The 26,235-nt window shown below is 42.5% G+C and overlaps 1 protein-coding gene across 1 annotated transcript in view; it reads right to left on the reverse strand.

Annotated features, from left to right (window-relative positions):
• Positions 1 to 25,948, reverse strand: part of LOC139532028 (rho GTPase-activating protein 7) — a 100,965-nt gene extending 75,017 nt beyond the window's left edge. Inside the window, exon 1 of the mRNA XM_071329137.1 lies at positions 25,662 to 25,948. Coding sequence (XP_071185238.1) covers positions 25,662 to 25,776 — 115 coding nt within the window. The 5' untranslated portion in view covers positions 25,777 to 25,948. The remainder of the gene's footprint in view (positions 1 to 25,661) is intronic.
• Between the last annotated feature and the right edge of the window lie 287 nt (positions 25,949 to 26,235).

Raw genomic sequence — 26,235 nt, forward strand, 5'->3', positions numbered from 1 at the left:
GAAAGGCTAACTCCTTTTAGGGCTTTTGGCGCTCTAACATAGGTGGAGCACTTGACTTCACAAGATTCTTGAACAAGACGATTGGCTTGCCAACCAGTCCATGCATGCAGTCAGACACAAGGCAGAATAATGAGTGGAGTGAAATGCCATGAACTGCTGCTACCATTGCTGACTTTTCATCCTCAATCTTTCACCTTACTCCTCCCTCTCTCTCTTGCTCTCTCGCTCATTTTATTTTAGAGAGACAAATAATCATGTTTCGTGGCAAAATTATATACAGTGGGGAGAACAAGTATTTGATACACTGACAATTTTGCAGGTTTTCCTACTTACAAAGCATGTAGAGGTCTGTAATTTTTATCATAGGTACACTTCAACTGTGAGAGAAGGAATCTAAAACAAAAATCCAGAAAATCACATTGTATGATTTTTAAGTAATTAATTTGCATTTTATTGCATGAGTATTTGATACATCAGAAAAGCAGAACTGAATATTTGGTACAGAAACCTTAGTTTGCAATTACAGAGATCATACGTTTCCTGTAGTTCTTGACCAGGTTTGCACACACTGCAGCAGGGATTTTGGCCCACTCCTCCATACAGACCTTCTCCAGATCCTTCAGGTTTCGGGGCTGTCGCTGGGCAATACGGACTTTCAGCTCCCTCCAAAGATTTTCTATTGGGTTCAGGTCTGGAGACTGGCTAGGCCACTCCAGGACCTTGAGATGCTTCTTACGGAGCCACTCCTTAGTTGCCCTGGCTGTGTGTTTCGGGTCGTTGTCATGCTGGAAGACCCAGCCACGACCCATCTTCAATGCTCTTACTGAGGGAAGGAGGTTGTTGGTCAAGATCTCGCGATACATGGCCCCATCCATCCTCCCCTCAATACGGTGCAGTCGTCCTGTCCCCTTTGCAGAAAAGCATCCCCAAAGAATGATGTTTCCACCTCCATGCTTCACGGTTGGGATGGTGTTCTTGGGGTTGTACTCATCCTTCTATTCCTCCAAACACGGCGAGTGGAGTTTAGAGCAAAAAGCTCTATTTTTGTCTCATCAGACCACATGACCTTCTCCCGTTCCTCCTCTGGATCATCCAGATGGTCATTGGCAAACTTCAGACGGGCCTGGACATGCGCTGGCTTGAGCAGGGGGACCTTGCGTGCGCTGCAGGATTTTAATCCATGACGGCGTAGTGTGTTACTAATGGTTTTCTTTGAGACTGTGGTCCCAGCTCTCTTCAGGTCATTGACCAGGTCCTGCCGTGTAGTTCTGGGCTGATCCCTCACATTCCTCATGATCATTGATGCCCCACGAGGTGAGATCTTGCATGGAGCCCCAGACCGAGGGTGATTGACCGTCATCTTGAACTTCTTCCATTTTCTAATAATTGTGCCAACAGTTGTTGCCTTCTCACCAAGCTGCTTGGCTATTGTCCTGTAGCCCATCCCAGCCTTGTACAGGTCTACAATTTATCCCTGATGTCCTTACACAGCTCTCTGGTCTTGGCCATTGTGGAGATGTTGGAGTCTGTTTGATTGAGTGTGTGGACAGGTGTCTTTTATACAGGTAACGAGTTCAAACAGGTGCAGTTAATACAGGTAATGAGTGGAGAACAGGAGGGCTTCTTAAAGAAAAACTAACAGGTCTGTGAGAGCCGGAATTCTTACTGGTTGGTAGGTGATCAAATACTTATGTCATGCAATAAAATGCAAATTAATTACTTAAAAATCATACAATGTGATTTTCTGGATTTTTGTTTTAGATTCCGTCTCTCACAGTTGAAGTGTACCTATGATAAAAATTACAGACCTCTACATGCTTTGTAAGTAGGGAAACCTGCAAAATCGGCAGTGTATCAAATACTTGTTCTCCCCACTGTATATCCATCCCAAACAACATAACTTCTATACAACAAGTATCCCGATTGGATTTTAAACAGTTACATGGAATAAAGTATCGATACATACATACTGTAAATAAATAAATATTAAAATAATCGATTTGTTTCAACAATATTGTGCAAATATCACATAGATTACTTATTGTATTCAGAGGGGGAAAAGTGTATAAAATGTATGTTTTCTTTTTGGAAACATTTTATGGGGGTTTTACAGTTCTCGTTAGGATAAATTAACAAAATCTTTTTGAGTTTGATTACATAGACTTTAGGGAAGGAATTAAGGAATTTAAGGACATTGAAAGTCTGTCCCAATTAATTTTCTGGTCAAGGATGGGTTGATTCATACGCCCTGTTTACATCGTGACATAGGGTGAATTCGGAATAAGTGGGTCACTTTTTGAATTTCCATCTTTTGCAGTGTCATGTTTTCATGGATGGCAAGGGAAGCCTGGCATCCCCCAAAAATTGACCAAGAAAAAAACATAAAATAATGTATGTATCTTTTGTCTCTCTGTGTTTCATAATTTTTCTTCAATTCGCAAGAGGCTGAATGTTTCTCACTGGAGAAAGCATCCAAGCAAGTGAAACAGCGCCCCTATGTCTCAGTATGTGTAGGCCATCTATCTGATGCTGTCTGGTCAAAAATAATATGACATTGTTGCCGCCCGTAACGTTGAATGCAAGGGAAGCCGGAGAACATGGCTCCCCTTGATGATAATATAAAAATTAAATAGCCAATCAGTGTTGAGCTATTGAGCTCAACTGTGAATGGCCCTGGCACACCAAAAAAAAAGTGTCAAGGGAAGCCAGTTTGGCTTCACCCCAATCACATCACATCACATCAAAAGCACACGTCATTTACAGAAAACACTTGAATGGTTGAATCTTATTGTGTCGACCTACGGTGGCTAGCTCCTTAGTGGTGGGCTCCAGAGTTGCACAAGCGGTCTAAGGCACTGCATCCCAGTGCTAGAGGTGTCACTACAGACCCTGGTTCGATTCCAGGCTGTATCACAACAAGCCGTGATTGGGAGTCCCATAGGGCGGCTCACAATTGCCCCAGTGTTGTCTGGGTTAGGGTTTGGCTGGGGTATTGTAAGTAAGAATTTTTGTAAATAAGAATTATTTTACTCACTTTTTGCACTAGCTGCAAAAACCATATGGTACTTTCCATCGATCTGGAGAGTGGATAGACTTATAGCCAGAGCCATATATTTAGACAGTTGGGCCAACTTTTAGAAGTGCTTATATTGTTCTAATTCTTGATATTTAATTATATAGCTTAAAAGAAAATCTTAATGTTAATGGAGTGCTAACATGGCTGCCAAAGAATTTTAAAGGGTCATGTAAACGTATCATAATTCTCATTTTGTTAACAGATGATAACATGGCTGCCATAGAATGTTGTAGTGTCATGTAAAAGCATCATAATGCATAAACCTCAATGTCTCAATTCTCTAAACACATGGCTCTGGATATACCCACATGAAGAAGTACTATAATATAGGTAAGGGCATAGCTGCGGGAAGGAGGGGTGCTGAGGGTGCTGCAGCACCCCCTGAAACATAAGAATAAAAATAAAAAAATGTTTAAAAAAACTTTTTTTATATTGTTATATTGAGGGATAATCAATGAGGTTAGATGTGTTGGAAAATAATGAAACATGTGGAAGATGTGTTCCACAGCGCGCTAGTGTAGAAATGTAACATCCACTGAAGTAGCGAGCAAGTTTAATAGCTGAATTCTACCGTGCAAATATATTGTGTGTTATAGGGAAATAATGCACGAACTAGAATGCACTTCAAGCCAATCATAAAGTATTCAACAATGCCATGGTATGATATGGTATAAATACTGTAGTATTACTATATTGATATACTATAGTATTCACTGTAGTGTTTTTGCAGACATGATTGTGGTGTAATGTAGTATTCACTGTAGTGTTTTTGCAGACATGATTGTGGTGTAATGTAGTATTTACTGTAGTGTTTTTGTTTCATTCTCTTTGACAGTAGTGGGGGCTTTCACCTTAACGAAACTTAAAATAGGTAATTTTCCATAATCTGTTGGTAGGTAGGTAGGACTGGAGTGTAAACAGATAGTTCAGATCTTCTGCTCTTTTCCCTAACCTGTAAGGAACAAAATATACTGTATGGTCTACATTGGCATGTACGTTTCTCACTCATGGGTGGCACACATTGGGGTGTGGGAATGAAATTCAGTAGTATTGCGTGGTGTTTTGCGGTACTATTTAATGAAGCTGTCAGTTGAGGAGTGGGATGCCCCTTTTCTACTGTATTATTGATTGTATGTTTGTTTATTGCATGTGTAACTCTGTGTTGTTGTATGTGTCGAACTGCTTTGCTTTATCTTGGCCAGGTCGCATTTGCAAATGAGAACCTGTTCTCAACTAGCCTACCTGGTTAAATAAAGGTGAAATATAAAATTTAAAAAAGGTGCAATACACTGTTTGAGGAACATAACAATCTCATGTAAATGGACAAGAAGAGTCAAATCTGCTGTTTCCAGCTACAATAGTCATTTACAACATTAACAATGTCTACACTGTATTTCTGATAATTTTGATGGTATTTTAATTTAATGGACCAAAAATGTGCTATTCTTTCAAAAACAAGGACATTTCTAAGTGACCCCAAACTTTTGAATGGTACACATTGGGTTGAAGTCGGTTGTTTACATACACCTTAGCCAAATACATTTCAACTCAGTTTTTCACAATTCCTGACATTTAATCCTAATAAAAATTCCCTGATTTAGGTCAGGTAGGATCACCTACCTGAACTAAATTTCAAGAATGTTTCAAGAATGTGAAATGTCACAAAAATAGTAGAGAGTGATATATTTCAGCTTTTTTTTCACATTCCCAGTGGGTCAGAAGTTTACATACACTCAATTAGTATTTGGTAGCATTGCCTATTAATTGTTTAACATGGGTCAAACGTTTAGGGTAGCCTTCCACAAGCTTCCCACAATAAGTTGGGTGAATTTTGGCCCATTCCTCCTGACAGAGCTGGTGTAACTGAGTCAGGTTGGTAGGACTCCTTGCTCGCACACACTTTTTCAGTTCTGCCCACACATTTTCTATAGGATTGAGGTCAGGGCTTTCTGATGGCCACTCTAATGCCTTGACTTTGTTGTTCTTAAGCCATTATGCCACAACTTTGGAAGTATGCTTGGGGTCATTGTCCATTTGGAAGACCAATTTCCTGACTGATGTCTTGAGATGTTGCTTCAATATATCCACATAATTTTCCAGCCTCATGATACCATCTATTTTGTGAAGTGCACCAGTCCCTCTTGCAGCAAAGCACCCCCACAACATGATGCTGCATCCCCCGTGATTCATGGTTGGGTTGGTGTTCTTCGGCTTGCAAGCCTCCCCCTTTCTCCTCCATACATAACGATGGTCATTATGGCCAAACAGTTTTATTTTTGTTTCATCAGACCAGAGGACATTTCTCCAAAAAGTATGATCTTTGTCACCATGTGCAGTTGCAAACCGTAGTCTGGCTTTTTTATGGCGGTTTTGGAGCAGTGACTTCTTCCTTGCTGAGCTGCCTTTCAGGTTATGTCGATATAGGACTTGTTTTACTGTGCATATAGATACTTTTGTACCTGTTTCCTCCAGCATCTTCACAAAGTCCTTTGCTGTTCTTCTGGGATTGATTTGCAATCGCTCTTGCTTGTTTGTAGGTGACCAAATACTTATTTTCCACCATAATTTGCAAATAAATAAATAAAAAATCCTACAATGTGATTTTCTGGAATTTTTTTTCTCATTTTGTCTGTCATAGTTGAAGTGTACCTATGATGAAAATTACAGGCCTCTCTCATCTTTTTAAGTGGGAGAACTTGCACAATTGGTGGCTGACTAAATACTTTTTTGCCACACTGTATGTAAACTTCAGACTTCAACTGTATATTGTGTTACAAAGTGGGATTCTAATTGATTTAATTGTCATTTTTTTGTCAACAATCTACTCAAAAAACTCTGTCATGTCGAAGTGGATTGTTTTATTTATTTTTAATTAATAAAGATTTAATAACAAATGATAGTCGTGGCATAAGTATTCAGCCTCTTTGTTTAGGCAAGTCTAACTTAGTTCAGGATTAAAATTTGGCTTAACAAATTACATAATAAGTTACATGGACTATAATAGAGGTTGACATGATTTTTGAATGTCTAATCCTTCATCTTTCCCGCATATATACAAATCTGTATATCATGACACAAGGTGAGATCCAGATGCAGACACAGGAGGCAGATGGTTGGAGTCTTACAATGTTTATTAATCCAAAAGGAGTAGGCAAGAGGATGGTCATGGACAGGCAAAAGGTCAAGATCAGATCAGAGTCCAGGAGGTACGGAGTGGCAGACAGGCTCGTGGTCAAGGCAGGCAGAATGGTCAGGCAGGCGGATACAGAGTCCAGAAACAGGCAAGGGTCAAAACCGGGAGGACTATAAAAAGGAGAATAGCAAAAAGCAGGAGAACGGGAAAACCGCTGGTTGTCTTGGAAACATACAAGACGAACTGTCACAGAGAGACAGGAAACACAGGGATAAATACACTGGGGAAAATAAGCGACACCTGGAGGGGGTGGAGACAATCACAGGGACAGGTGAAACAGATCAGGGCATGACACTGTAAGGTCCTTCAGCCAAGTACAGTATATCATTTCAAACAGCTTTTTGAAAGCCTCAAAGAAGAGCAGTGATTGGTAAATGGGAAACAATAACAAATCAGACATTAAATATCTCTTTATGCATGGTCAAGTTAATAATTATGCTGTTTATTATGTATTAAACCACGCAGACACATAAAAGATACAGTCATCCTTCTGAACTGAGCTGCATGACAGGAATGAAACTACCCAGAGATGTTACTATGAGGCCATTGGTGATTTTAAAACAGTTACAGAGTTCAATGGCTGTGATGGGAGAAAACTGAGGAAAAAAAAGATTTCAAAACATGCATCTTGTATGCAGCAAGGCACTAAAATAATACAAAAAAACAACAACAAAAACATGGCAAAGGAATATAATTATGTTTGGGGCAAATCCAACACAACACTTCACAGAGTAACTTCCTCCTTATTTAAGCATGGTGGTGGCCTCATCATGGTATGGGTATGCTTGACATCGGCAAATACTGGGGATTTTTTCAGGATTAAAAGAAAAGGGATGGAGCTACAGTAAGCACAGGCAAAATGCTAGATTCCTAATTTCAGTCTGCTATACACCAGACACCGGGAGAGGAATATGGCAGGATGATAACCTACTATACAAGGCCAACTCGTTCTTACCAAGAAGACAGTGGATGTTCCTGACTGGCCTTGTTACAGTTTTCACTTAAATCTGTTTGAAAATCTATGGCAAGACTTGAAGTTTGCTGTCTCGCCATGATCCCCAATATATTGACAGAGCTTGAAGAATTTTGAAAATAATAATGGGCTAATTTTGCACAATCCAGATGTGTAAAGCTTTGAGACTTACCCAAGAAGACAGCTGCAATCGCTGCCAGAGGTGTTTCTAACATGTATTGACTCAGGGAGCTGAATACTTACCCAATGACTACATTTTAGTTATTTAATTTATTATTTAATAAAAACATTTTAATCCTACTTGGTAACACAATAAAATGTAAAGAAACACAGTGGCGGGGTTCCCACTTTGTTATTGTTTCAACTTCAGATTGCAACTTTAAGACAGAAGTGCTGATTGAGAAATGTATCTAATTGCACTGTATGGACAGGGACGCATTAACAAATCATAGTCCCCGGGGAATAGATTTTTCAACTAACTCTTGTCTCAATTTACTGTAGTTTTAACTTACTATTGTCTCAACCCCAGCAGTTTTTATGTTAGTCACTGACAGTTACTCAATTAGCCATGTCAGCTAACAATTTTTAAATTGGTAAGTTAGTCTAGCCAGCTATCTAAACTTGTAGTAATCTTGTAGTAAAGTAGGAGGGAGCTTGAACGTGAAACCACTCCAGCAGCCCAACAGGTACCTATCTTTAGGTGAACGAGGTCTGACAGGAGGGATAAGGGAGCCATTTAATGGTTTAAAGTACACACAACAGACTCCCTCTTCTCCATTCTGAGTCACCCAAGGGCCGCAGAGAAGTCGAGAGGCACACAAAGGCTCCTCAGAAAATAACTCACTCTGCTAAAGGACTTAAGAGGCCGCTGGCTCCCCAGCGTCTATTGTACTGCCCAAAACACTGTGCTTTGACAGCGTGTCCAGGAGAATTGAAAAGTACACCAGCCATTTTGGAGAGCCTTTGTGGAATTTGACTCCAGTGACAGTCCCTTTGGGTTTATTGATGCATTTCACAAGTGGTCTCTCTGGAACTGCTACAGTCAACCTCCTCCAAGATAATAAATACCACAGAATATGTACCATGCCTATCTCATATTTCTTCACGTTGCTTGGAGATCTTTTCCCCCCGAAAAGTAGTATAATGTGATTTATTTTATTATGGAAAAAGGGGAGGGAACAGTTATTGTTTTTATTGTTGAGTACTGTGTCAGCTTATGGAGATTAATTCACTGTATGTAGACTATTTGCTTCATCACAATGCTATTGTAACCGTTGTGAAATGGCTAGCTAGTTAGCGGTGTGCGTTTAAAAAAATAAAAAATGTTTTTGTTTAAAATGGCACCGGAAGAAATGGCAGCAGTTTTACGGGCACCCAACCAATTGTGCTATTATGTGTTTTTTTTGCGTTATTTATAACTTATTTTTACATAATGTTTCTGCAACCGTATTTTACGGCAAAAAGAGCTTCTGGATATCAGGACAGTGATCACTCACCTTGGATTATACAAAGAGTTTTTCTTCAACAAGCAGGACGCACAGGACATTCTCAGAACACCCGACAAGGCCAGCATCCCAGTTATGCAAGAGGAAGAGACCCAGGTACAGAGGACACAGAGCGGGGTGCCTCGTAAGGACCGCAGAAGGCGAGTGGGAAAGCTGCCGTTACCGTTAATGTTACTCGCCAACGTGCAATCATTGGACAATAAATTAGACAAGGTACGATCACGGATATCCTAGCAACGGGACATCAAAAACTGTAACATCTTATGATTCACGGAATCGTGGATGAATGATGACATGGATATTCAGCTAGCGGGATATACGCTACACCGGCAAGATAGACGGCTGTCGGTTTGTGCATATTTGTAAACAACAGCTGGTGCACAAAATCTAAAGAAGTCTCTAGATTTTGCTCGCCTGAAGTAGAGTATCTTGTGATAAAATGCAGACCACACTATTTGCCTAGACGGTTTTCAGCTATACTTTCGTGGCTGTTTATTTACCACCTCAGACGGATGCTGGCATTAAGACCACACTCAGTCAGCTGTATAAGGAAATAAGCAAACTGGAAATCTACCTAATTTCTATCAACATGTTAAATGTGCAACCAGAGGGAAAAAAATTCTAGATCACCTGTACTCCACATACAGAGACGCGAACCTCCCTCGCCCTCCATTTGGTAAATCCGACCACAATTCTATCCTCCTGATTCCTGCTAACAAGCAAAAATTAAAGCAGGAAGCACCAGTGACTTGGTCTATAAAAAAGTGGTCAGATGAAGCAGATGCTAAACTACAGGACTGATTTGCTATCACAGACTGGAATATGTTCCGGGATTCTTCCAATGGCATTGAGGAGTGCACCACATCAGTCACTGGCTTCATCAATAAGTGCATTGAGGACGTCATCCCCACAGTGACTGTACCTCAACCAGAAGCCATGGATTACAGGCAACCTTCGCACTGAGCTAAAGGGTAGAGCTGCCCCTTTCAAGGTGCTTATAAGAAATCCTGCTATGCCCTCAGACAAACCATCAAACAGGCAAAGCGTCAATACAGGGCTAAGATTGAATCGTACTACACCGGATCCAGACGGATTACCAGGATGTGTACTCCGGGCATGTGCTGACCAACTGGCAGGTGTCTTCACTGACATTTTCAACATGTCCCTGATTGAGTCTGTAATACCAACATGTTTCAAGCAGACCACCATAGTCCCTGTGCCAAAGAACATGAAGGAAACCTGCCTAAATGACTACAGACCTGTAGCACTCATGTAAGTAGCCATGAAGTGCTTTGAAAGGCTGGTAATGGCTCACATCAACACAATTATCCCAGAAACCCTAGACCCACTACAATTTGCATACTGCCCAAACAGATAAAGGAACACCTAAGTGAGAATGCTATTTATTGACCTCAGCTCAGCATTCAACACCATAGTACCCTCAAAGCTCATCACTAAGCTAAGGATCCTGGGACTAAACACCTCCTTCTGCAACTGGATCCTGGACTTCCTGACGGGCCGCACCCAGGTGGTGAAAGTAGGTAGCAACACATCTGCCATGCTGATCCTCAACACTGGAGCGCCTCAGGGGTGCATGCTCAGTCCCCTCCTGTACTCGCTGTTCACCCACGACTGCATGGCCAGGCACGATTCCAACACCATCCTTAAGTTTGCCGATGACACAACAGTGGTTGGCCTGATCACCGACAACTAAGAGACAGCCTATAGGGAGGAGTTCAGAGACCTGCCCGTATGGTTTCAGAATAACAACCTATCCCTCAACGTAACCAAGACTAAGGAGATGATTGTGGACTACAGGAAAAGGAGGACCGAGCATGCACCTCATTCTCATCGACGGGGCTGTAGTGGAGCAGGTTGAGAGCTTCCTTGGTGTCCATGGTGTCCACATCACCAACAAACTAGAGTGGTCCAAACACACCAAGACAGTCGTGAAGAGGGCACGACAATGCCTATTCCCCCCCAGGAAACTAAAAAGATTTGGCATGGGTCCTCAGATCCTCAAAAGGTTCTACAGCTGCAACATCGAGAGCATCCTGACTGGTTGCATCACTGCCTGGTACGGCAACTGCTCAGCCTCCGACCACAAGGCACTACAGAGGGTCGTGCGTACGGTCCAGTACATCACTGGGGCTAAGTGGCCTGTCATCCAGGACCTCTACACCAGGCGGTGTCAGAGGAAGGCCCTAAAAATTGTCAAAGACCCCAGCTTCCCCAGTCATAGACTGTTCTCTCTACTACCGCATGGCAAGCGGTACCGGAGTGCCAAGTCTAGGACAAAAAGGCTTCTCAACAGTTTTTACCCCCAAGCCATAAGACTCCTGAACAGGTAATCAAATGGCTACCCGGACTATTTGCATTGTGTGCCCCCCCCAACCCCCCCTTTACGCTGCTGCTACTTTCTGTTTATCATATATGCATAGTCACTTTAGTTATACATTCATGTACATACTACCTCAAGCCCTACCAACCGATGCCTTTATATACAGTTGAAGTCGGAAGTTCACATACACTTAGGTTGGAGTCATTAAAATTCATTTTTCAACCACTCCACACATTTCTTGTTAACAAACTATAGTTTTGGCAAGTTGGTTAGGACATCTACTATGTGTATGACACAAGTACATTTTCCAACAATTGTTTACAGACATTATACATTATTTCACTTATAATCCACTGTATCACAATTCCAGTAGGTCAGAAGTTTACATACACTAAGTTGACAGTGCCTTTAAACAGCTTGAAAAATTCCAGAAAATTACGTCATGGCTTTAGAATGTTCTGATAGGCTAATTGACATCATTTGAGTTAATTGGAGGTGTACCTGTGGATGTATTTCAAGGCCTACCTTCAAACTCAGTGCCTCTTTGCTTGACATCATGGGAAAATCTAAAGAAATCAGCCAAGACCTCAGAAAAAAAATTGTAGACCTCCACACGTCTGGTTTTTCCTTGCGAGCAATTTCCAAATTCCTGAAGGTACCACGTTCATCTGTACAAACAATAGTATGCAAGTATCAACATCATGGAACCACGCAGCCGTCATACCGCTCAGGAAGGAGACGAGTTCTGTCTCTTAGAGATGAACATACTTAGGTGGGAAAAGTGCAAATCAATCCCAGAACAACAGCAAAGGATCTTGTGAAGATGCTGGAGGAAACAGGTACAAAATATCTATATCCACAGTAAAATGAGTCCTATATCGAAATAACCTGAAAGGCTGCTCAGCAAGGAAGAAGCCACTGCTCCAAAACCGCCATAAAAAATCCAGACTACGGTTTGCAACTGCACATGGGGACAAACATCGTACTTTTTGGAGAAATGTCTTCTGGTCTGATGAAACAAAAATAGAACTGTCTGGCCATAATTGTTATGTTTGGAGGAGAAAGGGGGAGGCTTGCAAGCCAAAGAACACTGAAAAAGTGTGTGCGAGCAAGGAGTCCTACCAACCTGACTCAGTTACACCAGCTCTGTCAGGAGGAATGGGCCAAAATTCACCCAACTTATTGTGGGAAGCTTGTGGAAGGCTACCCGACACGTTTGACCCAAGTTAAACAATTTAAAGGCAATGTTACCAAATACTAATTGAGTGTATGTAAACTTCGGACCCACTGGGAATATGATGAAAGAAATAAAAGCTGAAATAAATCATTCTCTCTACTATTATTCTGACATTTCACATTCTTAAAATAAAGTGGTGATCCTAACTGACTCAAGACAGGGAATTTTACTAGGATTAAATGTCAGGACTTGTGAAAATCTGAGTTTAAATGTATTTGGCTAAGGTGTATGTAAACTTCCGTCTTCAACTGTAGCCTTGCTACTGTTATAGCCTCGCTACTGTATATCGCCTTGCTACTGTTATTTTCACTGTCTTTTTTGGTGTTGTTTTTATTTCTTTACTTATCTATTGTTCACCTTACACTTTTTTTTTTACTTAGACATTGCACTGTTGGTTAGAGCCTGTAAGTAAGCATTTCACTGTAAGGTCTACACCTGTTGTATTCGGCGCAAGTGACAAATAAACTTTGATTTAATTTGATTAGTGGCGTTTCAATCAGTGACGTCACTCGTTGTAAGACCTGGAAGTAGTTGTTTCCCTTGCCCTCTGCAAGGGCCCTGGCTTTTGTGGAGTGATAGTTAATGATGCTTCGTGGGAGGCAGTTGTCGATATGTTCAGAGGGTCTCTGGTTCGAGTCCCAGGGTTCGGTGAGAAGAGGGACGGAAGCAATACTGTTACATTATTACTTTTAATTAAATGGACAGTCGTTCTGTTTGCCATATACCAAGCTGTCCCACACACCCGTTAAACATAGTAAATAGCTCATTAAACTAACAGATTTACACATGGCATCATACTAATAGATTTACATGTGTCCAGAGGTCAACTGTGGCATGAAGGCAGTCACATCCTCATATATAATCTGTGTGTGTTGTGAGTGTGTGTGTGTTCATTCTGGGCCGAGGCCATTAACCCAACAGCTTAGTTGATTTACGGCTACTCTCTCACCATGGGTCAGCAAGGGCAGATCTTGAGACCTGGCTTTACACGGTTGGCTATTCATGCAAAGACTAGGTACAGTTATGATACAGTTATAATTGTTATCAAGACAAATGCATGGTATTGTACAGAGTTGGCTAATAGTACTTCATCAGGGACTGATCAGGGACAGTTATTATGGAGTCTAGAATGTGTATATGGCTAACCATGGTTGAGCGAACAATGTATGACAGAGGATAGGGTTAGAATGCAAACAGATCTGGAGACCAAGTTAAAATGTGGCCAGGCAAAGACAGGAATCAGAATAGCTGTTCTGAACCTAACATTTCTGCTGTAAATTTAATAAGAGCTGTGTACAAAACTTCCCTTAACCACTCAGAGCACTTCAAAGTATTGGGCAACTCTAATTCTATTGGAAAAGCCCAGAGAGATTAACCATTTTCAGACTGTCTGTGAGAATACTTGTGACAGATGTTTTTGCTTGAAGTGGTTTGAATAAGAGGCATTTTATCCAGATCAAATGTATTGATATCAAACAATATCTGATAAAATGATTTGGAAGGAAGCCCTAAACTCTCAAATATTAATGGTCTCCAAAAGAAGGCGGTGGAGAACCTATCTCTAAGTAGGTCATAGATTTTTCACATATTCTCTTTGCTGTTGTTAAAGCCAACAGAAACTTGTAATCCGACTCCCCTTCCTTTACTTTTTTTCAAGCAGTTTTCTTCTGCATTGCCCCATCTGGTAAGTCTTTCTCACTGTAATCCTTCAGCTCAAACAGGCCTGCTCTGCATCAAAACAAGAACCCTTGGACCCCCCTTACACACACTCCCACTTCTTCCTCTCTCTCCTATATACTACACACCTTACACTTCTCTCCCCAACCCCCATACACACACCTCAGTACCTTTGAGTATTTCATATGCTACACACACCGAGATATGCAACCCCCCCCCCACATACACTTACTACCCCCTGAGTCTTTCATTTGAGCACAGGGAGGCAGTGACAGGTGGAGCACATGGCCCTGGTTCTCAGAGTGAGGTAATACTGCTGATGAGGCAAGCGGGCAGGCAGCTCAGAGAGGGGAAAAGACTGGAGATCTGGAGCCTGCCATAGATACTATACACTGCACAACAAATTGGCCAGTGTTGATTTTTCAGTGTAACATTTCTAGTGTTGATTCAGGAGTTCAATTCACTCTGTAAGAGTGAAAGTAACACTCAGTGGTATACAAAAAATAACCCGCGGTGTTGGTGTTAATAACCAGATTTAGTTTTTTACACGTTGAAGAGTAAAACAGTCCCATCTGTGTTATAGTAAAACTAGGCCATCTGATATATGTATTGTACTGGCATATAGTTACATTTTAATTATGGCATTCCTCTAGGTACTCACTTGTTATAAAACCACAGGCCTTTAAAAGGAAAAAAAGCAATACCATGTCTCTGTCACTAACAAATAGAGTCATGTGTGGTAACTCTACAATTCACTCAAAAAGAAAAGGCACCCTGGGAAAAATGCAAATAAGGCTTTACACCATACAGCGTTGAAACAACACCCAAAATGATTTACTGTAACACTACAGGTGGTATTTCTTACACTGAGAACAGCGTAACAGCATCAGCACTAAGAAAAGTAAAGTTTACTCTAAATGAAGTGTCATGCTTACACTGTAGGTCAGGGTTCCCCAACTGGCGGGTCTTTGCCCCCCCAAGTTTTCTGAGCCTAAAAACTAAGTGAAGGATCGGCAGAAAATTGGTGTTTCGTATCATCTCCAATAGTTTTTTTGCTTTGTATTTTGGAGGGTTGGGGGTTACAAGTATACAAGTACAATATTCATGTCAATTTACACAGTTTATACTGCATGTAACCGTAAGGCTGTAAAAAAAGGGGGGGAAAGAGGTGGGCCTACACCCCCAACTCCCCATCCCATTCCCCCTAGCCCGACATGTTTCCGTCCATCCCCCTCACTGAGATTGTCGATAATTCTATTGTTATAATTTCAAAAAATTACTGTATCCACTGGCGAATTGGGAGAGAGTGGGGTGATTGCCATCTAAGAGCCAACATCTTGTTTGTGACAGTACTGCCTGGCAGTAGTAATCGTCTTTGAATGACTGAGAGATTCAAGGAGTTATCACAGTAGATGCAACGCATTCAATATTTACATTTATGCACATCTAAATTAATTTTGTAACTTTGTCCCAGAAGCATTTAACATTTGTCCCAGAAGCACTCCCACATCATATGAAAGAATGTGCCTACTTGATTTAGGGGACACGGGGAACAGTTGGGAGTTGGAGCTAATTTCATTGTAAAAGTTTTCAATGGTGTTAAATACAGTCTGTGAAGTTAATGGTTAGGATTAAAAGATGCCAAGGTCATATTTTTCCATATTTTGTTCCAGTTAAAAGGTTGTTAAGATTCACTTAGATATGTGGGCCCTACTTTATTAATGACTAGCTCAGAATATGAGCTTTCCAAAAGTTGTTAATATACGTATTATGGAGATCAGTCCTTTTGGGAGCCCAGATAATTTATTTCCCATCATTGGATGGTTTGGTGGTTGTGTTCCCAAGGGACTCCATAGGCCAGTTTAGCTGACCTAAGTTGTAAATATAGAAAAAAAGGAATTGCCTGGTAATGTACAGTAACAGTCAAAAGTTTAGACACACCTACTCATTCAAGGGGTTATCTTAATTTTTTTACTATTTTATACATTGCAGAATACAAGTGAAGTCATGAAAACTATGAAATAACACATATGGAATCCTGTAGTAACCAAAAAAAGTGTTAAACAAATCAAAATATATTTTATATTTGAGATTCTTCAAAGTAGCCACCCTTTGCCTCGATGACAGCTTTGCACACTCTTGGAATTCTCTCAACCAGCTTCATGAGGTAGTCACCTGGAATGCATTTCAATTAACAGGTGTGCCTTGTTAAAAGTTAATTTGTGGAATTTCTTTCCTTCTTAATGCGTTTGAGCCAATCAGTTGTGTTGTTACAAGGTAGAGGTGGTATACAGAAGATAGCCCTATTTGGTAAAAGACCAAGTCCATATTATGGCAAGAACAGCTCAAATAAGCAAAGAAAAATGGCAGTCCATCATTACTTTAAGACATGAAGGTCAGTCAATACGGAACAGTTCAAGAACTTTGAAAGTTTCTACAAGTGCAGTAGCAAAAACCATCAAGCGCTATGATGAAACTGGCTCTCATGAGGACCACCTCAGGAAAGGTAGAACCAGAGTTACCTCTGATGCAGAGGATAAGTTCATTAGAGTTACCAGCCTCAGAAATTGCAGCCCAAATAAATGCTTCACAGAGTTCAAGTAACAGACACATCTCAACATCAACTGTTCAGAGGAGACTGTGTGAATCAGGCCTTCATGGTCGAATTGCCTAAAAAAAACACTACTAAAGGACACCAATAAGAAGAAGAGACTTGCTTGGGCCAAGAAACACAAGCAACGGACATTAGACGGGTGGAAATCTGCCGTGTCTTTGTGAGACGCAGAGTAGGTGAACAGATGATCTCCGCATGTGTGGTTCCCACCGTGAAGCATGGAGGAGGAGGAGTGATGGTGTGGGGGTGCTTTGCTGGTTACGTTGTCAGTGATGTATTTAGAATTCAAGGCACACTTAACCAGCATGGCTACCAAAGTATTTTGCAGAGATATGCCATCCCATCTGGTTTGCGCTTAGTGGAACTATAATTTGTTTTTGAACAGGAAAATGACCCAACACACCTGCAGGCTGTGTAAGTGCTATTTGACCAAGGAGAGTGATGGAGTGCTGCATCAGATGATCTGGCCTCCACAATCACCCGACATCAACCCAATTGAGATGGTTTGGGATGAGTTGGACTGCAGAGTCAAGGAAAAGCAGCCAACAAGTGCTCAGCATATGTGGGAACTCCTTCAAGACTGTTAGAAAAACATTCCAGGTGATGCTGGTTGAGAGAATGCCAAGAGTGTGCAAATCTGTCATCAAGGCAAAGGGTGGCTACTTTGAAGATTTAACACTTTTTTGGTTACTACAGGATTCCATATGTGTTATTTCATAGTGTTGATGTCTTCACTATTATTCTACAATGTAGAAAATAGTAAAAAATAAAGAAAAACCCTTGAATGAGTAGGTGTGTCCAAACGTTTGACTGGTACTGTATATGTGCTGTTGAAATCTTGGAATGTTCTCAAATTGTCCATGATATCGCAAGGATACGGATTCCACATTTGGACCATTGGGGGGATGCAAAAGGCTGCCCTCCAGATCGTAAGACATTATTGTGAAATATTGGAGTATGGGCATGCCATTTTGATTACCAGTTACATTAAAAAAAAATTGTGTGAGCAATAATAGGACCAAAGCGTAGTTTACATTGTTTAATCCTTAAGAGTCTATTGACGCACATGTGATCAATCTAAGGAACATAATAAAAAAATCCCCATCAAAATCTGTCAGTATAAGCTAGACATATATATATGTTTTTGCATGGACTGCGTCTCAATCCACCGCATCCGCCTTTGTCGCCCTTCGGCATCTGCGGTCGAAGGTGGCCGAGCTACAGTAGTGTTTGTCAGACCACGAGACATCCCGAAAATTGATCTTCTCACGAAAACGTCTGTGGCTTCCGAAACAGGCCCATAAACTAATGTCTCTCCTGAACACGATGGTGTTCTCCATTTTGCTCTACGACCCGTTTTGCTCTACGAGTGTCACAGGAGACTCGTCTGAAGGTAACCCATACAAACTAATGGAAGGATGTGCCAACAAAAATAACTGGTTAAATATGTGTCAAAAAAATGTCCTAAGCTTTAATATTTCTCATAGATATAGGACAGAGACTTCAAAACCTTATTCCTTATGATTTATCTTTTGACCGTCTTTTTTTGTACCCCCCAATGGCTTAGACTTTTAGATGTAAAGGGATATATCAGTGAAGACCACTCTTCCAGGGTAATAGGAGCAAACGTATTTCTGTCTGGAAATACAATTTAAAGTTTGGTACGGATAGTCCTCCTACATCTTTCCCTCTTTGCAAGTTTGTTAATTTTATCCGGGCTCGCTAATCTTCCAATATACATTTTGAAACTGCACTATGGATTTTATCTCAATACCCAGAAGGGGGAGACAAGGGAAACATTGAACTACAAAAATTCAGCCATGGCAATATATTCATTTTCACAATAGATATTCTTCCGGTTAAAGCAACTTGGAAATTAGTCCATTTACTGAGGTCGGATTGAATTGATTTGAGCGTTCTGTAAACATTTCTGGAAATAGTTCTGTCTAAGGAAGGAAATATATCTATTCCCAAATATTTAAAATGGGGAACAATTGGGATTCCATAAGTACAGATGGAGTCCTCCATTGAGGTCTTGAGTGGCAGCAGGGAAGATTTGGTTAGATTTATTTTCTAACTTGAGATGAAGCTACATTTGTGTATGATCTTCAAAGCTTTTGGGAGGGATTGAGATACGGTAAATTGTCTAGATAAAGTAAGATATCATCGGCATATAATGAGATGACGTGATTCCTAGAATTGAGAGATATTGGTGTAATTTGCCTGGGCCAGGGGCTCCATAGATAATAAAAACAGCAGAGGTTTGATAGGATCACTTTTCCTGATACTTCTAGTTATTCTGAACAGAACAGATCAGGTATTGCCTGTTATTACTATGGCTGAGGGATTGGCACACAGTATTTTAATCATATTAATGAAATTGGAGCCAAGTCCCACATGTTCATAAACCAACCAAAGATATGACCATTCAAGCAGTGGAGGCTGCTGAGGGGAGGACGGCTCATAATAATGGCTGGAACGGAGAATATGGAATGGCATCAAACCATGTGTTTGATGTATTTGATACCATTCCACTAATTCCACTCCAGCCATTACCACTAGCCCGTCCTCCCCAATTAAGGTGCCACCAACCTCCTATGCATTCTAGTCAATCAAAAGCTTTTTCTACATTGAGAGACAGAACTGACCAAGGAGCTTTAATTTCTGATGAAGCAGGTAAGATATGTAATAAACTTCAGAGGTTATCTGAAGATAATTGTTTTTTAACAAACATGCTTTGGTCCGGATGTACCAATTTCGTTAAGTAAGTTACGAGACGGAATGACAGAATTTTAGAAAACAGTTGAATATATGTGTTTACCAAAGATAGAGGGCAATAGTGAGAACACTGGGTGGCATCATTACCTTTTTTATAAAAGCAAAATGTGTGCAGTATTTACATCCCTTCCAAATTAACCTTTGTGAACAGCTGTGCTAATCATTTCAATAAACAGTGGACCTACACTACCGTTCAAAAGTTTGGGGTCACTTAGAAATGTCCTTGTTTTTGAAAGAAAAGCACATTTTTTGTCCATTAAAATAACATAAAATTGATCAGAAATACAGTGTAGAAATTGTTAATGTTGTAAATGACTATTGTAGCTGGAAACGGAAGATATTCTGTGGAATATCTACATAGGCGTATAGAAGCCTATTATCAGCAACCATCACTCCTGTGTTCCAATGGCACGTTGTGTTAGCTAATCCAAGTTTATCATTTTGATGGTGAGAAACTGAGAGAGGAAATAAGAAGCCAAAAAATAAAGAGACTGAAAAAGAGATGGACCGAGCGAAAAAAGAGGAATGTGCAAGATACAGTAACAGAAAGATACAGTTGAAGTCTGGAAGTTTACATACACTTAGGTTGGAGTCATTAAAACTCATTTTTCAACCACTCCACAAATTTCTTGTTAACAAACTATAGTTTTGGCAAGTCGGTTAGGACATCTACTTTGTGCAATTCCAACAATTGTTTACAGACAGATTATTTCACTAATAATTCACTGTATCACAATTCCAGTGGGTCAGAAGTTTACATACACTAAGTTGACTGTGCCTTTAAACAGCTTGGATAATTCCAGAAAATGATGTCATGGCTTTAGAAGGTTCTGATAGGCTAATTGACATCATTTGAGTCATTTGGAGGTGTATCTGTGGATGTATTTCAAGGCCTACCTTCAAACTCAGTGCCTCTTTGCTTGACATCATGGGAAAATCAAAAGAAATCAGCCAAGACCTCAGAATTTCTTTTTTAGACCTCCACAAGTCTGGTTCATCCTTGGGAGCAATTTCCAAACACCTGAAGGTACCACGTTCATCTGTACAAACAATAGTACGCAAGTATAAACACCATGGGACCATGCAGCCGTCATACCGCTCAGAAAGGAGACGCGTTCTGTTTCCTAGAGATGAACGTACATTGGTGCGAAAAGTGCAAATCAATCCCAGAACAACAGCGAAGGACCTTGTGAAGATGCTGGAGTAAACAGGTACAAAAGTATTGATATCCACAGTAAAACGAGTCCTATATCGCCATAACCTGAACGGCCGCTCAGCAAGGAAAGAAACCACTGCTCCAAAACCGCCATAAAAAAGCCAGACTACGGTTTGCAACTGCACATGGGGACAAAGATCGTACATTTTGGAGAAATGTCCTGTGGTCTGATGAAACAAAAATAGAACTGTTTGGCTGTAACGGCGTTCCTCTCTCTCTTCATACGAAGAGGAGGAGTAGTGATCGAACCAAGGCGCAGCAGGTTGTGAATACATAATGATTTATTAAATAAACAAAATAGACAAAGACGAAAACAAACTATACTGGATATAACTAACAAAATAACAAAACGATGTAGACAGACCTGAACAAACGAACTTACATATACACGAAGCACGCTGACACAGGAACAGACTACATAAACGCACGAAACAAACCGAAACAATCCCGTATGGTGTAACATCGACACAGACACAGGAGACAACCACCCACAACGAACACTGTGAAACAACCTACCTAAATATGACTCTCAATTAGAGGAACGCCAAACACCTGCCTCTAATTGAGAGCCATACCAGGCAACCCTTAAACCAACATAGAAACAGACAACATAGAATGCCCACCCAAACTCACGTCCTGACCAACTAACACATACAACAAACTAACAGAAATAGGTCAGGAACGTGACATAACCCCCCCCTTAAGGTGCGAACTCCGGGCGCACCAGCAGAAAGTCTAGGGGAGGGTCCGGGTGGGCATCTGACCACGGTGGTGGCTCAGGCTCTGGACGAGGTCCCCACCCCACCATAGTCAATCCCAGCTTACGTCTACCCCCTATCATGACCACCCTCTTATTTCCCCCACCTAATTTAAGGGACAACACCAAGATAAAGGACAGCTCCGGGACCAGGTAGCTCAGGACAGAGAGGTAGCTCAGGACAGAGAGATAGATCAGGATAGAGAGGTAGCTAAGGATAGAGAGGTAGCTCAGGATAGAGGGGCAACTCCGGACTGAAGGGCAGCTCCGGACAGAGAGACAGCTCTGGACTGAGGGGCAGTTCTGGATTACTAACAGCTCATGGCTGACTGACGGCTCTGGACGCTCATGGCAGGCTGACGGCTCTGGACGCTCATGGCAGGCTGACGGCTCTGGACGCTCATGGCAGGCTGACGGCTCTGGACGCTCATGGCTCGCTGACGGCTCTGGCTGCTCATGGCTCGCTGACGGCTCTGGCTGCTCATGGCTCGCTGGCGGCTCTGGCAGATCCTGTCTGGCTGGCGGCTCTGGCAGATCCTGTCTGGTTGGCGGCTCTGGCAGATCCTGTCTGGTTGGCGGCTCTGGCAGATCCTGTCTGGTTGGCGGCTCTGGCAGATCCTGTCTGGTTGGCGGCTCTGGCAGATCCTGTCTGGTTGGCGGCTCTGGCGGATCCTGTCTGGTTGGCGGCTCTGGCGGATCCTGTCTGACGGACGGCTCTAGCGGCTCCTGTCTGGCGGGCGGCTCTAGCGGCTCCTGTCTGGCGGACGGCTCTGTAGGCTCATGGCAGACGGGCGGCTTTGCAGGCTCATGGCAGACGGGCGGCTTTGCAGGCTCATGGCAGACGGATGGCTCAGACGGCGCTGGGGAGACGGATGGCTCAGATGGCGCTGGGGAGACGGATGGCTCAGATGGCGCTGGGGAGACGGATGGCTCAGATGGCGCTGGGGAGACGGATGGCTCAGATGGCGCTGCGGAGACGGATGGCTCAGACTGATCCTGTCTAGCGGAAGGCTCTAGCGGCTCCTGTCTGGCGGAAGGCTCTAGCGGCTCCAGTCTGGCGGAAGGCTCTGTAGGCTCATGGCAGACGGGCGGCTTTGAAGGCTCAATACAGACGGGCAGTTCATGCGGCGCTTGGCAGACGGACAGTTCAGGCGCCGTTGGGCAGACGGCAGACTCTGGCCGGCTGAGACGCACTGTAGGCCTGGTACGTGGTGCCGGAACTGGAGGCACCGGACTGGAGACACGCACTTCAAGCCTAGTGCGGGGAGCAGGGACAGGGCACACTGCATAATGACCATCGTTATGTTTGGAGGAGAAAGGGGGAGGCGTGCAAGCCGAAGAACACCATCCCAACCGTAAAGCACGGGGGTGGCAGCATCATGTTGTGGGGGTGCTTTGCTGCAGGAGGGATTGGTGCACTTCACAAAATAGATGACATCATGAGGACGGAAAATTATGTGGATATATTGAAGCAACCTCTAAAGACATCAGTCAGGTTGTTAAAGCTTGGACAATGACCCCAAGCATACTCCCAAAGTTGTGGCAAAATGGCTTAAGGACAACAAAGTCAAGGTATTGGAGTGGCCATCACAAAGCCCTGACCTCAAACCCATAGGAAATTTGTGGGCAGAACTGAAAAAGTGTGTGCGAGCAAGGAGGCCTACAAATCTGACTCAGTTACACCAGCTTTGTCAAGGGGAATGGGCCAAAATTCACCCAACTTATTGTGGGAAGCTTGTGGAAGGCTACCCGAAACGTTTGACACAACTTAAACAATTTAAAGGCATTGCTACCAAATACTAATTGAGGGTATGTAAACTTCTGACCCACGGGAATGTGATGAAAGAAATAAAAGCTGAAATAAATAATTCTCTCTACTATCAATCTGACATTTCACATTCTTAAAATAAAGTGGTGATCCTAACTGACCTAAGACAGGGTATTTTTAAATCGGATTAAATGTCAGGAATTGTGAAATACTAAGTTTAAATGTATTTAGCTGAGGTGTATGTAAACTCCGACTTCAACTGTGGATGTACTGTGGTGTTCTCTGAAACTTCCAGCGCTGTGCTTTTCCAGCTGGCCATCACCCCCCCCCCCCCCCCCCCCCACCCCTTCCACTCCCATCCACGTCCTTCTGCCTCTCTGACAGAAAGCAGATAAAGCACATAGCCTCAAACATCCCCATCCACCATCCAGCCCTGCCTTCCCACAGCCAGATGTTTACTTCAGAGCCCTGCGAGGCCTGCTCCTCTCTCTTCCACTGTTCCATGCTATTTTCTTTGGCTCTGGCTTGTGAGAAGCTCTGTGGCGACTCAGTGGAATGACGCACGCCTCGCTTGCAGTATCACATTTGACTGGCAGAGGTGCTGTTTATAGACTACATCTGGCAGAGGTGCTGTTTGTAGACTACATCTGGCAGAGGTGCTGTTTATAGACTACATCTTGCAGAGGTGCTGTTTATAGACTACATCTGGCAGAGGTGCTGTTTATAGACTTCATCTGGCAGAGGTTCTGTTTATAGACTACATCTGGCAGAGGTTCTGTTTATAGACTACATCTGGCAGAGGTTCTGTTTTTAGTCTACATCTGGCAGAGGTGCTGTTTATAGACTACATCTGGCAGAGGTGCTGTTTATAGACTACATCTGGCAGAGGTTCTGTTTATAGACTACATCTGGCAGAGGTTCTGTTTATAGATTACATCTGGCAGAGGTGCTGTTTATAGACTACATCTGGCAGAGGTGCTGTTTATAGACTACATCTGGCAGAGGTGCTGTTTGGATGAGCATTGCGGCGTTTGAATGGAACACCATATTTGACCAGAGTTATGATTCTTTAGTGTGGGTGTAAATATTAGGACAGGTTTGTGATGTATGACGGACAGAGGCTCCTCCTTGTGAGATGTACACTGCAGTAGGGCAGAGAGAGAGAGAGAGCGCGAGAGACGAGTGCAATAAATAAAACATCATATGCATGCAGGAATTAGTGAGAAAGAGTGTGAAAGAGAGAGGGAAATAGAGAAACATGGAGGGAGAGAAAGAGCTTTGCTCATAAGGTCTCTTGGGGGGCCTTTTTCCCGTTAGAGCTGGCAGGAAGCCTCTTCCTAGTGCCTGTGCCATTCCAAGTTCCCTAATGATATGCACACCGCCACAGCTAGCTAGCATTGTGCAATTACCCCCAGCCAATGGGTGAGCTCAACTAACCAACGTCACTATGTGGTGTCATTAATCCAACACACATGTTGAGAGGACCGCAATATGAACACACAGCTGGTTTTCTGATATTATTTCTCAGCCTGAAGAGACATTTGTTGGCATCAGATGCATAGGATTTAAGTTCAATGACACCTCAGAGATGACACCACACAGCTGAAACTGATGTGAATTTGAATGACAGCTTTGCGAGTGTGTGCACATTCATATGCATGCATGCGTGCATATCTGCATGTGTTGAAAAGCAACGTATAGCTCATAAGACTATGCTGAAGCGTTGTATGTGTGCACGTGTGAGTGAAAGCATAACGAATGGACACATGGCACACACTCGTAACGCACAAGCACTGAAATTCATAAAGCCCACAGAGGAATCCAGGTCATCTCAGCATGTCTCTGTATGAGAACCATGAAGCTCCTACTCCGGTGACAGCTCCCCCCACTGACAGCCCACCAGAGGCCATGGGCCACTGACCCCTCTGCAGGGCACTAGCTACACAGGAGGTTTTTTTCATTAGTATTATTCCACATCATGTTTTGATTGACACACAATCATGGGAAAATACCTCAATGGTATGTAGGATTGGGATTGGAGCGTGAAACACTGAGAGGTTTAACATGATACAGCTGTGAGGTGAGTGGAGTGTGGAGATTGCCAGTGTTGGTGAGAGCGAAAATTATTTGATAAGGGATTTATGGGTTAGACAGACAACTGTCAAGTCAATGTAACTATTGATTGATGCGTAAATACAACAGTGAAGCCAGAAGATCCATTACTACTTAAAGGGCTGGATTCAATCTGTATCACGGAAGTATAGTGGAAGTTCTGCGCTAAAATGTAAAGGTAATTTCGTTTGAGCCAACATATGCAGCTTTTAACGTGAAGGCATTCGCCACGAACGTGGGACGATTGCCTTTATATATCATTCAAGCTATAACGTGGATCTTCCACGTTTCTTCTGCGATACGGATTGAATCCCGCCCAAAGTTTGAGTCAACAAGCCATTAGAGCAGTGTGTGTGGCCACACACTCAAAACAATTGGTCAATGTGTGAAAGTACAGTCAAGTCCAACACTTACCCCAAAGCCTTTTCTCCCTCGCACTCTTCCAGAATACATCCCAAGCCTTGTTGGTGGAGACTTTCACATGCTCACTGAAGGACCTCCGCAGTGGGGTTTTCACAGTGTGAGCCATATTCCATGTGTCCTGTTCCCCCCTGAAAAACTTCTGCACCTCCGCTAGTCACTCACTCCTCTTTGGGTCCATCAGGGTGAAGAAGTTCACCAGGCTCAGAGAACGCTCTGAGGGAAGAGAGAAGTTCCTCTTGCAGGGCTGACACTTGATGCAGAAAGTCTGCATGTAATTTGTGAACACCCTCCTCCTCCTCCTCCAGTGAGAGAGAGAGGGAGTAAAACACTTTCCCCCCTCAGCAAGGGTCAGGCCGTCCTGAAATGGAAATAGCATCCAACATGGGTTAAGACCACCCTCCTCCCTCCATCTCCCCCCACACACACAAAGGCAGTTTAGTGTCGGAACTGCCACAATTAATGAACATACTCATTCCTCTCTTAGACACAAAGATAAATATTAAGTTAGGGACGGTAAATTAAACCATAGGAAAGGGAAAAAGACAGAGTATTCTCCCCTCACTCC

This window comes from Salvelinus alpinus, chromosome 1, assembly GCF_045679555.1.
Source record: "Salvelinus alpinus chromosome 1, SLU_Salpinus.1, whole genome shotgun sequence".
In the NCBI taxonomy this organism is placed as follows: Eukaryota; Metazoa; Chordata; class Actinopteri; order Salmoniformes; family Salmonidae; genus Salvelinus; species Salvelinus alpinus.